This window comes from Cnephaeus nilssonii (genome assembly GCF_951640355.1).
Source record: "Cnephaeus nilssonii genome assembly, chromosome: 5".
In the NCBI taxonomy this organism is placed as follows: Eukaryota; Metazoa; Chordata; class Mammalia; order Chiroptera; family Vespertilionidae; genus Cnephaeus; species Cnephaeus nilssonii.
Window position 1 is genome coordinate 53,105,237 of NC_137076.1, and position 13,939 is coordinate 53,119,175.

The following is a 13,939-nucleotide window of genomic DNA, read 5'->3' on the forward strand; positions in this document are numbered from 1 at the left end:
AATGCAAATAATTTGTCTTCCCTAATTCTGACCTGGTTCTAGGAAAGTAATCAGTAGACTCTAGTCTTAAAAATAATTTTCAATTCATACATAATTTATTGAGCTCTGCTTCCAAGTCAGTGTGATCATGTGTGCTTTCTTTATTTGGATTTGCTATGATTATAAGAGTTCATTCTCAGGACCCAAAGCCCCATTTCCTTGGGCTCACCCTAATTCATATCACAAAACATCCTTTAACTCATTGTTGGTATTACTGCTGATGCCCTTTATTCCCACGGAGAAGGATGTTTTATTTATTTATTTATTTATTTATTTATTTATTTATTTATTTATGTCTGTTTGTTTGTTTGTTTAAATTTCTTTATTGATTAAGGTATCACATATTTGTCCTCATCCCCCCATTCCCATCCCAAACCCCTCCCCACGCATGCCCTCGCCCCCCTGTTGTCCTTGACCACTAGTTAGGCTCATATGGATACACACAAGTCCTTTGGTTGATTTCTCCCCTTTATCCCCACCCTCCCCTACCCTTCCTCTGAGGTCCGACAGTCTGATCCATGCCTCCTTGTCTCTGGGTCTGTTCTTGTTCATCAGTCTATGTTGTTCATTATTTCCCCTAGATGAGTGAGATCATGTGCTACTAGAGAAGGATGTTATATTTAGTAATGTAAACTTGATAGGATGCTAAAGGTGTTTGCCCTCTTAGCCTTTTTAAATGCATTGTATTAGGATAACAGATGGATGTAAGTTACTTTGGAAAAGTAAAGCAAGAATCGTTAGGATTTTGACAGTGAGAGAGAAATTATTTGTGTGATAAGTCTACTGAGAATCAGAAATTTAACCGTGTTTTAAATTATTACAAAATGAGTGTTTCTTATATAATAAATATAATTTGAACACTGTGCAGAAAGCTGAGTATAAACATTTCCACATTGATTTTGGAATTACTTTTTACTAATTGAGAACCAAATTCTCTTGCTATTCTACATGTATATCTTTAAAAATGTGTTTATCTTCTATTATGTTTTTCTTTTAAATTATAATGTTGCAACTTATTTTTGTTCATTTTTATTTTATCAGCACTACCGGCACCTCTCAAACCTCTTCAGCCTTCCGTAGGGGTCTCAGCCAGTGATCTTCCCACAAATGTGGCACCTTTAATAGTCTTTGACATTTCTGAGGAACACAATTGTCCAGAAAATTCCAATGCTACAAGATGTCCAGTGCCAAAACCAAGATCAAAAATCAACCTCAGACCAGTAGCCAGAGATTCTCACGTTAAAGGGCAGAATCTCCAGAAAATCAGCTCAGCGGCCACCGAAGAGGAGTCAGCCCCAAGCCGACCCCAGTCTCTGTTGGACAATACCAACGACTTGGATAGTCAGGCAGGGATGAACATTATGAACACAGAACGAAGCCAAAATAGTATTGTTTCAAGGATCAAAGCATTGGATAGTCAGACAAATACAGAAACTTCTGGACTGCCCAAGAAACCAGAGATTGCTCCCCGTGCACTCCCCCCAAGGCCTGCTGTTCCCTCGGGGAAACCCTCTGTGGCTCCCAAACCAGCTGCTAACAGAGCTTCTGGAGAATTGGACTCCTGGAATGAAAATAGATGCAAGGTGGCCTCAGGGGAAGGGCCCACCCCACACACTCCACCACAAGAAGTAGGGAGCATCCCAGTAACCAAACCTGAATTGCCAAAGAAACCAAACCCTGGCCTTACACGAAGTGTTAATCCTGAGACTCTGGGAGGAGGGCCCGTGGCTGAGAGCCCTGATGGCAGGAAGAGACTCCCAACTCCTGCTCCTCGGCCTTTGCTGCCGAAGAAACCAGTTTCCTCAGAAAACCCCACCTGCCCTGCAGCTTTGCTGAAACCAGTCACTGTTCCTCCCCGACCCTCAGTGGCATCACAAGCCAAAGTATTCAGGTCACTGAGCGAAGGAACCTCAGCCAACCCCCCAGCCCCAGGTCTGCAAAGCAAGCCTCTGGGGGACATCGACCTCATCAGCTTTGATGACGATGTTTTACCCACCCCACCTGGGAATGTGGTTGAAGACTCTCTTGGTTCAGAGATGGCTCTGGGTGAGTAAAAGTCAGAAGTGGAGGGGAATCTAAACTTGTCATAGGGTCTCTTGAATGGCACTTGCTGTTTTACCAGTTTCTAGTACATAGGTTATTGAGATGTGTATGTGTAGAAAGAGGGAGAAACATAGAGAAATTAAAAAACATGGAGCTGGGTTGGAGATGGAAATTAAGAGGGAGGAAAGGGAAAATACGGAATGGGAAGATGGAAACAGAGAAAGAGGGAGACACACATGTTGATTACTATTATCCAAGCCTGGGACTAGAGACCAAACCAGATGTGAGGCCGGCTCCCTTACTCTGGCAGGTGGAGATTCAAACATAAGCAGGAAGCAGGGGAAACTTCCCATACATGGGAGGTCATGCAGTGGGCCTGGAAGGGCTCCTGAGATTGAACCAGCCCTGCTGGGATTGCCTGGAGTGGGGCCAGCCCTGGGGAGGAGCAATGCAAGGAGTGAGAACCCAGCCATATGTTGCAATTTTCTTTTCCATAATCTTTATATAACCTCTTCCCTTGAGAATGCTAAGTTTTGTAAATAAATACAATAGTTACAAGTTTCCTGCCAAGATCAGGACAATTAAATTTCCCAAGAGGCAGAGTGTGTGTTTTTTTCCCCCCCTCACACTATTCAGCAAGAGGGTGTGATGGTGAAGCTTATCTTTGATTTGTCAAACTAAGCTGCTCTACCTGTCATTAATAAGATTTTTTTTTTGTACTGCTGTTTACTTATTTGGGTAGAATTTTTGATCATATAAGCTTAATAGTATTTTCAAAAGGTTAGTTGTCATCTTAAAAAATGTTTAACATGCATCAATGGTATAAACTCTGATTCAAAACCAGCTACTGCACAGCATAGGTGTATTTTAAATGATAACAAATACATATTTATTAAATATTTATCATACACACAACATGTACCATGGCTCTTTTCCATAAGGAGTAGAAGGGAAGCTTTGGAATATATTGAGTTTTTGCAGTGTTCCAAACCCTGAACTAGATACCCTGGCATCTATTATTTAATTGAATACTTACAGAAACCCTCTGTAAGCTATCATTAACCTCAATTTTCAAAAGAAGAAAATGAGGCTCAGAGAGATCCATGGGTGATTTGCCCAGTGTCATAAAACTACATTTTCCAAGGCAGAATTCATACTCAATCTATTTATTCTAGAAAAAAAATTTTTTTTAGTTTATTGAGAGAGAGAGAGAGAGAGAGAGAGAGAGAGAGAGAGAGAGAAACATCTATTTGTTGTTCCACTTATTTATGCATTTATTGGTTGATTCTTGTATGTATCCAGACTGGGGATTGAACCTGCAACCTTGGTGCATCAGGCTGACATTCTAACCAACTGAGCTACCCAGCCAGGGCATTCATACTTTTTATTCTAAGTCTAGTTTATCTTTCACTATATTATGTTGCTACCCATATTTTCATGAAGCCTTAAACTAGGCAATACATTAAAAACTTTTCAAATCTTGGTATACCATTTTCTTATTTAAACCTTTTTGGTGTTACAAGGTTCAAGGTAGGACAGGGATGGGTAAATCCAACAGCAGCAAGCTGTTTAAGGGGTGGAAACTGTGTAGGCCAAAGAAATGCTCCTTTTATCGAACCTCCTAGGTTCTGTGGGGATGGCACTTAGTTAATAATTGCTGAGACTATTTCTGTGTCATTAAGCAGATAATTATAGTCATCTTCAAAAAACAAAGGTCAAAAACACACATTCAACATGAATGCAGTCTCATGCTTCATCCTGAGCCTTTTGTGTTTCTTGATTTCTACCACTTCATTGAACAACTTTTAATTTTGAGGCAGTCTTTTAGCAAAATGTGTAACTTGCTTGCCCTCCCTGGCTTTAACCATTGCTCTTGACTGTGGAGTTTTACTGAACTGAACACCTCTTTCTATATTCTGCTCCTCACTTAGTGATACTGTCAGACTCCCAGCCTTCCCTAGAGAATCCTAGAGATATCCTTGAGTCTTCCTATCACACAGTGCATAGTTGTTTGGACTTGGAGTCATACTGGTCTGGGTCTACCATTTAATTGTCATATGACCTTGGGCAATTTACTTAGTCCCACAATGTCTTGGTTTCCTCATCTATAAAACATGATAATAATACTCCTCAAGGTATTTCAAGGATACATGTGATTATGAAGGAAAGCCCTACCTTATGGTCTGAAACATGTGAAGTGCTCATTAAGTAGTTGTTGTTGTTATTTCTTGCCCTTCACATCCAATTAGTTACTAACTTCTGCTACTTTACCTTCTGAATAGTGCCTGAATCTCCTCTCATTCCCATCCCTCCTGCTACTGCCCTGCTCTAGGCCTTTATGCCCCAATCACTGCAGTGGCCTCCTGAATTGAGTCTCTCCTTCTGCAAATGCAGCATTGTCCATGTTATGGCTACCCAAGCAATATTTCTAGAGTATACATTGGACCTTGTGGCTTCCTTGCTTATTGCCCTCCAGGATCATCTCTGAATTCCTCAACATGTAGAGGGTTTATTTATTTATTATTTGGACTTTGTGACTTTTTGATGGCATATCAATAGCACTGTCTTTGGATTATGTCTCTATGCAAAACCTTGTTTAATCATCCTAGCATCAGCCAGAAACTGGGAGAGGAACACAGGATAAAGGTGAGAAACTCACAAATATGTCTTTCCTTCTCTTTCTCTTTTCTGAAAAATAAAGAAAATCTGATAAAACAGTTTTCATATAATGAAGTTGCCATATTAATCTCAGGAAAGAGATCAGAAAATACGGAAGCTATGAAAACATTGTAAAGATTAGAAAATTTATTAAAGAAAAACTCATAAAACAGGCAGTTTAATATTGGATTCATTTCATGGGTAGAATGCCTTCCAGGTTAATATAATAGAGCTGAGAAGTATTAGCAGTTCCTCTTCACACCTTTACCAATCATATCCAGTTGTCAAAAAAGGCATAATACTTCTGCTGTCAGCCCCATTACACAGACCAGAATAATAGTGTAGCAGCCAATTTCTGGTATTAACAGAACTCAAGGGAAAGAAATGACAGAAAAGCAAGCCAAGGATGGTGAAACTAATTATGATGACAAGCATGTTATTAGAGACAGGTAATGGGCAGAAAACTACATTATCATCAATGTTTTTCTCAACCCGATAATGAAAAGCGTGCGGATACAGGTGTAAAGGCGCTTGCTAGTTTGGCAGCAGGTGAAGAATAATTGGTTATGTGTGTGAGGGGCTAGAAGGAGGGCAGAATAAACACTGCAAATAAAAGTAGAAAAAAAATGCCATTGACCTCCCTGAGATTTAGATGGAAGATTCTTTTGGAGATGCTTTGCGTTTTTTTCTGGAGAAGCCAAAACAGACAGTCTGTGATGGAGACTTGTGGCACTGCAGTTCTTAACCCTTTCTGGATCACAGAACTCTGAGAATATGATTAGCTTGCGAATCTTCTTTTTCCTTTGAAAAGGGAGTTATATTTTTCAAGGTTACAAATAGAGCTAATTATTATGAATTAAGTTTGTCTAATTTAGACAAATTCAAAAATATATATCTGCATTATTTCCTATTAAATAGGATCACTGAGGAATAGTATCAAAAAGAGAATGTTTATGCAGTTATTCTCCATTTTTGAATTACAAGAAAATCTAGTAATTCATAAAACCTGTATGTCACTTGGGCAAAATGATTTTAAATTTAAAAGGGGAGCCAGAGTTCTCAATGCCTGGAAAGTCTTATAAAATATCACCTAAATAATTCAGTTGCTCATTCTTTCAATATTATCTATTGAACACTTACTTGGAGCAATATTTTGTGCTAGAAGCTATGTGGATTGAAAAAGAGATTCAGATTCTATTTTCAATTAGGTGAGGAGCACCATTTTGTAATGGGGTAGCCTATTACTAAATTATCTTTAGTTTATTATAAATTTTAGATCCAACATGTAAGGTTCTTAGCTTGGGGTAGTGTTTAAAAGTATGGACCCCATGATGTTTAATGTTTGTGCATCAACTTGGCTAAGCTATAGTACCCAGTTATTCAAACACTCATCTGTAAGTGTTGTTGTGAATGTACTTTGTAGATGTGGTTAACATCTACAATCAGTTGACTTCCTTGATAATGTGGATGGGCCTCATCCAACCGGTTGAAAGGCCTTAAGAGAAAAACTGAGGTTTCCCTGGGGAAGAAGAAATTCTGTCTTAAGACCTCAGTATCACTTCCTGCCTGCCTGCCCTATACATATCAGATTTGCCAGCCCCCATAATCACATAAGCCAATCCTGATTGGTTCTGTTTCTCTGGAGAACCCCAACTGATATCAACTCTAAGCAGACTCCTGGGTTTGAAGCTTGGCTCTGTTACTTCTCTATTGGGTGATTTCTGTACCTCTGTTACTTCATCTGTAAAATGGGGAGAATACTTGTACCTAACTCAAGGAAACCAGAACAACCCCGAGCACAGAGTAAGTACTTTAAAAGTGTTTGTTAAATAAGTAATTCTGTGGTGCAAGTTTACTTCTCAGCTGGAAAACTTGAGATGTTTTTATTCTCAAATATTTGCCATCAACCATATACGATCGCCTTTTTCCACACCAAGAACAGAACAGCCTAGGAACAAACACCACCTCACCAGCCACAGGTGCCTATACATTTAGATGGTGCAGGAGCAGGGTGAGACAACAGGCCAACTCTACACATGGGGATGATTCGGCAAAGCTGCGGTCAGAGCACTTCTGGAACATTAAAAAAAAAAATAGAGAATTTTTATTTTTCTAGTTACTCTGTGGAAAATTTTATGGCCATTATTGCCTTGAAAAAGCAACAAAAGGGCCAAGAATTTTTACTTTTTTTCCCTTATTTTTAAATGGTTTTTATTTTGTTTGTTTGAGAGGAGTGTTATAACTTTTTTTTGATATTGAATTTATTTATTGGGTTTTTTGAAGTTACAAAATAACATATTTGCTGTAACAACTCAAGCAGTATAAACATTTAGTGAAATAAACAAATTAATCTTCCTCTAAGTCTGTCTGTCCAAATCCCTAGACTAACGAGTGGAAGCAGTGTTATGTAGCCTTCTGTGCCTTTAGACATTCCAAACCAAAGCTTATGAACATATATATTTATATATGCATGTACTTTTTCCAGCTTTTTACAAAAAATTTTAATGTACTATACCTATTACTCAGCAGCTTTTTTTCATTTAACAATGAGATTTATGGACGTCTCTTCAGACCAGTAGATGTAAGTCTAACTCCTGTGAGTGCATCACAGTTGATTCAACATTTCCCCTATTGATGGACATGCAGGTTGTTTTATTTGTTTTCAAATTTTTGGATTTTTTTTTTTTTTGCCACAACAAAAAATGCTGCAGTAAAGTCTCGTAAAAAACATTTTCATTTCTACTAGTGCTTTTGTATCTGAGAAATAAATTTCAAAAGTGAGACTACTGCTAAAAGGTTATGAACTTTAAACATTAAATTTTTTTTTCAATTACAGTTGACATTCAATATTATATTAGTTTCATGTGTACAGCATAATGGTTATACCTTTGCCTCCTTTGTTACATTATTTCTCCATATAGTGTGGATTTATTTCTGGACTTTCTGTTCTGTTCCATTGATCTTTGTATCTATTTTTATGCCATTACCATGCTGCTTTGATTACCATAGTCTTGTCATATAATTCACAAAATACAACATGACAAGACACCAACGCACAGGGCACCAAACACAAATGTATTCACGAATCCAATAACCCCAAATAAAGGTGACCACCAGAGAAAAGAGAATTAGGGGAAAGAAAAGAGTGAAAAATGATATTGAGAAAAAGAAAAAATGTAAGAGAGAAAAGAAAGAGAAGAAAAAAGAAGGGGGAAAAATATGGAGAGAAAACTCCAAAAAAGCAATAGCTAATCCAAAAAATGCAAACAACAAACACTCTGAGATGAATGCAAACAACAAACAACAACTAATCCAAAATATGCAAACAACAAACACCCAGCTGAATCTGAGGAGGCAGCGCTCTCTCCAGGCTATCTCTGACCTTTCCATCCATGGATTGCCTCACCATCTGTGTTTAATTCACCAATTCCGGGTGGATATTGTTCAATTCAGCTGTTCCTTCTTTCTGCTCTGTGAGAAGGCGCAGGGCCCATCTCAACAAAATTCTAGCAAATTGGATCCAGCATTACATCAGAAAGATCATACATCATGACCAAGTGGGATTTATTCCGGGGATGCAAGGATGGTACAATATTCGCAAATCAATAAATGTGATACATCATGTAAACAAATTGAGAGACAAAAATCATAATCATATCAATCGATTCAGAAAAAGCATTTGACAAAATCCAACATCCATTCTTGATAAAAACTCTCAGCAAAGTGGGAATAGAGGGATCATACCTCAACATAATAAAATCCTTATATGACAAACCTATAGCTAACATCATACCCAATGGGCAAAAACTAAACTCATTTCCCCTGAGAATGGGAACAAGACAGTGATGCACACTTTCACCACTCCTGTTCGATACAGTACTGGAAGTGCTAGCTATAGCAATCAGACAAGAAGAAGAAATAAAAGGCATCCAAATTGGAAAAGAAGTAAAATTGTCCTTATTCGCAGATGATATGATACTATGTATAGAAAACCACAAAGACTCCATCAAAAAACTACTAGACCTAATAAATTAATTTGGCAATGTATCAGGATACAAAATTAACACCCAGAAATCTATGGCCTTTTTATACACCAATAATAAACTCACAGAAAGAGAAATGAAAAAAACAATCCCATTTACCATTGCACCAAAAAAATTAAGATACCTAGGAATAAATTTAACTAAGGAAGTAAAAGACCTGTACTCGGAAAACTACAGGACATTGAAAAAAGAGATAGAGGAAGACATAAACAAATGGAAGAACATACCATGCTCATGGATTGTTAGAATCAACATCATTAAAATGTCCATACTACCCAAAGCAATCTACAGATTTAATGCAATCCCCATTAAAATACCAATGGCATACTTCAAAGATCTAGAAAAAACTCTCCAAAAATTCATCTGGAATAAAAAAAGACCCCTAATAGCCACAGAAATCCTGGGAAAGAACAAAGTTGGAGGGATCACAATACCAGATATCAGGCTATATTACCAAGCCACGGTTCTCAAAACTGCCTGGTACTGGCACAAGAACAGCCATATAGACCAATGCAATAGAATAGAGAACCCAGAAATTGACCCAAGTCATTAAGCTCAATTAATATTTGACAAAGGAGGCAAGAGCATACAGTGGAGTCAAGATAGTCTCTTCAATAAATGGTGTTGGGAAATTTGGTCAAATACATGAGAAAAAATGAAACTAGATCACCAACTTACACCATACACAAAAACAGACTCAAAATGGCTAACGGACTTAAATGTAAGACGGGAAACCATAAAAATCCTACAAGACTCCATAGGCAGCAAAATGGCAGACATATGTTGTAGCAATATCTTTGCAGACACAGCTCCTAGGACAATGGAAACTAAGGAGAAAATAAACAAATGGGACTACATCAAAATAAAAAGCTTTTACACAACAAAAGAAATCATCAACAAAACAACAAGAAAGCCCACTGCATGGGAGAGCATATTTGCCAATGATATTTCAGATAATGGTTTAATCTCCAAAATTTACAGAGACTCATACAACTTAACAAAAGGAAGATAACCGATCCAATCAAAAAATGGGCAAAGGATCTAAATAGACACTTCGAAAGAGGACATACAGAAGGCCGAGAGACACATGAAAACATGCTCAAAGTCACTAATCATCTGAGAGATACAAATCAAAACAACAATGAGATACCATCTCACACCTGTCAGAATGGCAATCATCAACAAACCAACAAAGGACAAGTGCTGGCGAGGATGTAGAGAAAAAGGAGCCCTTGTGCGCTGCTGGTGGGAATGCAGACTGGTGAAGCCACTGTGGAAGACAGTATGGAATTTCCTCAAAAAGTTAAAAATGGAACTCCCATTTGACCCAGTAATCCCATTTCTAGGACTGTATCCCAAGAAACCAGAAACACCAATCAGAAAGGATATAAGCACCCCTATGTTTGTAGCAGCACAATTTATAATAGCTAAGATTTGGAAACAGCCTAAGTGCCCATCAGCAGATGAGTGGATTAAAAAACTGTGGTACATGTACACAATGGAATACTATACCACTATAAAAAAGAAGGAACTTTGACCATTTGCAACAGCATGGATGGAACTAGAGAGCATTATGCTAAGCGAAATAATCCAGTTGGAGAAAGATAAATATCCCATGAACTCACTCATATGTGGGATATAATGGTCAACATAATTTGATGAGCAAGAATAGATCCAGAGACAAATGACAGGGGAGGTGTGGGTTAGAGAGCAACCAAAGGACTTGTATGCATGCATATTATCATAACCAATGGACACAGACACTAGGGTGATGGAGGCTTGCCTAGAGTGGGAATGGCTAGGGGGCAGGGAGTCAAGCAGGGAAAAAGGAGACATATGTAAAACTTTAGACAATAAAAATAAAGAGAAAAGAAAAGAGATAAAGAGTAAACTTCATATTGGGTAACTAGAGAGAGACTTGCACACCATCATCAAGATGAAAAACAGGCCTCTGGCTCCACCTTCTCATTGAAGTGATGCTGCTTGTTCCCCCCCCCCCCTCCCCATGAATCTGCACACCTGGTCTGGATTACAGCCCAGGGCAGCATGCAGACAGAGAGGCAGATGCTGAGCTCACTGACCCAGTGAACACAGCTGAAGTAGATCATTAAACCAGCCCACTCCTGCCAAACAGCCCACAGTGCTGGAACACTAAGACTTCCTTGCTCCACTTTATGAGAAAGACATGTATAGTAGAATAATTACCAGTTATCTAAGTGCTAATTCTTAAAGAACAGCTAATGATATTAAAAATAAAGACTGGCCTGGCCAGTGTTGCTCAGTGGTTTAGCATTGACTTATGAACCGGGAGGTCATGGTTCAATTCCCGGTCAGCACACATGCCCGGGGTGCGGGCTCGATCCCTAGTAGGGGGCATGCAGAGGGCAGCTGATTGATGATTACCTCTCATCATTGATGTTCCTCTCTCATTCTGTCTCCCTCTCCCTTCCTCTTTGAAATAAATACAAAAAAGAGAAAGAGTGGGTAACTAGGAGACTTTGAATACTTAGTATTGAAGTTGTATCTATGCTACTTAAATTTAAATCCTTTAGGTTTAATATTAATGCCTGGACTCCTTTCTTAATTTTTAATAAATCTTTATTGTTCAGATTATTACAGTTGTTCCTCTCCCCTCCCCCCCATAGCTCCCCTCCACCCGGTTCCCACCCCACCCTCTGCCCTTACCCCCCACCCCACTGTCCTCATCCATAGGTGTACGATTTTTGTCCAGTCTCTTCGCACACCCCACACACCCCTTTCACCCCAAGAATTGTCAGTCCACTCCCTTTCCATGCCCCTGATTCTGTTATATTCACCAGTTTATTCTGTTCATCAGATTTTTTATTCACTTGATTTTTAGATTCACTTGTTGATACATATGTATTTGTTGTTCATAATTTTTATCTTTACCTTTTTCTTCTTCTTCCTCTTCTTAAAGAATACCTTTCAGCATTTCATATAATACTAGTTTGGTGGTAATGAACTCATTTAGCTTTTTCTTCTCTGTGAAGCTCTTTATCTGACCTTCAATTATGAATGATAGCTTTGCTGGGTAAAGTAATCTTGGTTGTAGGTTCTTGCTATTCATCACTTTGAATATTTCTTGCCACTCTTTTCTGGCCTGCATAGTTTCTGTTGAGAAATCAGCTGACAATCGTATGGGTACTCCCTTGTAGGTAACTAACTGTTTTTCTCTTGCTGCTTTTAATATTCTCTCTTTGTCTTTTGCTCTTGGCATTTTAATTATGATGTGTCTTAGTGTGGTCCTCTTTGGATTCCTTTTGTTTGGGGTTCTGTGTGCTTCCTGGACTTGTAAGTCTATTTCTTTCACCAGGTAGGGGAAGTTTTCAGTCATTATTTCTTCAAATAGGTTTTCAGTATCTTGCTCTCTCTCTTCTTCTGGCACCCCCATAATTCGGATGTTGTTACGCTTGAAGTTGGCCCAGAGGCTCCTTACAATATCTTCATATTTTTGGATTCTTTTTTCTTTTGCTTTTCCGGTTGGGTGTTTTTTGCTTCTTTTCTTTTTGCTTTTCTGGTTGGGTGTTTCTGCTGTTGGATCTCTGTATATTATTCTTTATTTCAGTCAGTGTATGCTTAATTTCTAGTTGGTCCTTTTTCATATCCTCGAGGGACTCACTAAATTTATTGGCAGTTTCTAGAAAATTCGTGAAAAACCTTATAACCATGGTTTTGAACTCTATATCCAGTAGTTTGCTTTCCTCCATTTCTGTCATTTGTGACCTGTTTCTTTGTCTCCGCATTTTGGCTGCTTCCCTGTGTTGATAGAGTGGCTTTGTGTGCTAGGTGTCCTATAGGGCCCAGTGGCTCAGCCTCCCCAGTTACGTGAGGTGGATACTCTTTGTGCACCCCTTTGTGGGCTGTGTGCACACTCTTATTGTAGTTAAGCCTTGATTGTTGTTGGTATCACTAGGAGGAATTGACCTCCAGGCCAATTGGCTGTGAGAATCAGCTGTGTCTATAATGGGAGGACTTCTGTGCTGGAGACACCGTTATGGGGCAAGACTTGCTTCAGTGGAGCTTTGGTGCTCCCTGAGTCTGCTCCCTGAGTGTGTCCCTTATGGATCTGAGGTGTTGTAATCTGGATGGTCCCACTCTGAACACTGGGTACACTGGCTCTTGGATCTCTAAGGAGGTGCTAATTTAGCCTCTGTCTGAGGCCACCCAGCAGGAGCTACGGAGAGATCTGCAGATTCCTCTTCTTTGTTTGGGTTTTGGAGGTGCCCAGATGAGACCCAGCTGTGAAGCAATGCAAGCTGCTGTGGGGCCTTGGTCCTTCTTTTGGATGTTCTGGGTCTCTCTGACCCAGCTGCAGTTTGTTAGGTAATTTTAGATTGCAAAGGGCCAGGCCATTCATATGCAAAAGGCTCTGCACTCAGCTTGGGTGGGGCGGGGTCTCAGGGTATCAACAGCGTGGAGCAAACAGCTATGGCTGATCCTCAGCCCTGCCTTAAGAGGCCCCGGGTCTCAGTGTCCCACGGTAATTGCTGCAAGCACCTCTGAGAGAAAACCACCCTCGAGTTCCACTCGATGCCAGACAGTCCAGTTTTTCCCACTATGAGTCTGGGTCCCCAGAGTCTCGCCCAGAACTGGAGTTCAGAGCAGTCAGGAGCTTCTGTCTCCCTCCCGATTGAAAAAGACAACCAAGTACTCAGTTGCCAGCCCTTTCCACTCACGTGCCTCCGTACCTCTGCACTTTACTTCCGCACCTCCTCTGAGTCTCAGTGTGCTTTTCTCTTTCCTTCTAGTTGTAGAATTTCCACTCAGCCAGCCTTCCTGTGGTTCTGGATGATGTCTGTTTTGTCTTTTAGTTGTAGTTTTTGAACTGGTTGTACGAGGCAGCAATTTCAGGTGTTTACCTATGCTGCCATCTTGGTTTCTCTGCCTGGAGCCCTTTAATGCAATAGTGAGATCTGTTGCACAGTGTGTGGGACTTGGGGTGGGGCATTAGTCCTCCAAAACCAAGCACATTTGGGTGCCCCCTGTGCCCAGCCCTGTAAGGGCACTGATTCCCTCTTTTCTCCTTTCTCTGCCCCCTTGTTCAATGCCCTCAGTCCTGGAATTTGAGAGACAATGTGTAGGTGGTATACTGGCCCAGAATTTGGTATGAGTTGGGAAACAATTGAAGTTATTCC

At 39.7% G+C, this 13,939-nt stretch overlaps 1 protein-coding gene across 7 annotated transcripts in view; it reads left to right on the forward strand.

Moving 5' to 3' along the window:
* The window catches only part of SH3D19 (SH3 domain containing 19), a 163,270-nt gene that overhangs the window by 109,073 nt on the left and 40,258 nt on the right, over window positions 1-13,939 (forward strand). For all 7 annotated transcript variants that reach the window (XM_079771509.1, XM_079771504.1, XM_079771503.1 and 4 more), the window contains one exon: window positions 1,081-2,085. In XM_079771509.1, the coding sequence (XP_079627635.1) occupies window positions 1,081-2,085 (1,005 nt within the window). The remainder of the gene's footprint in view (window positions 1-1,080; window positions 2,086-13,939) is intronic.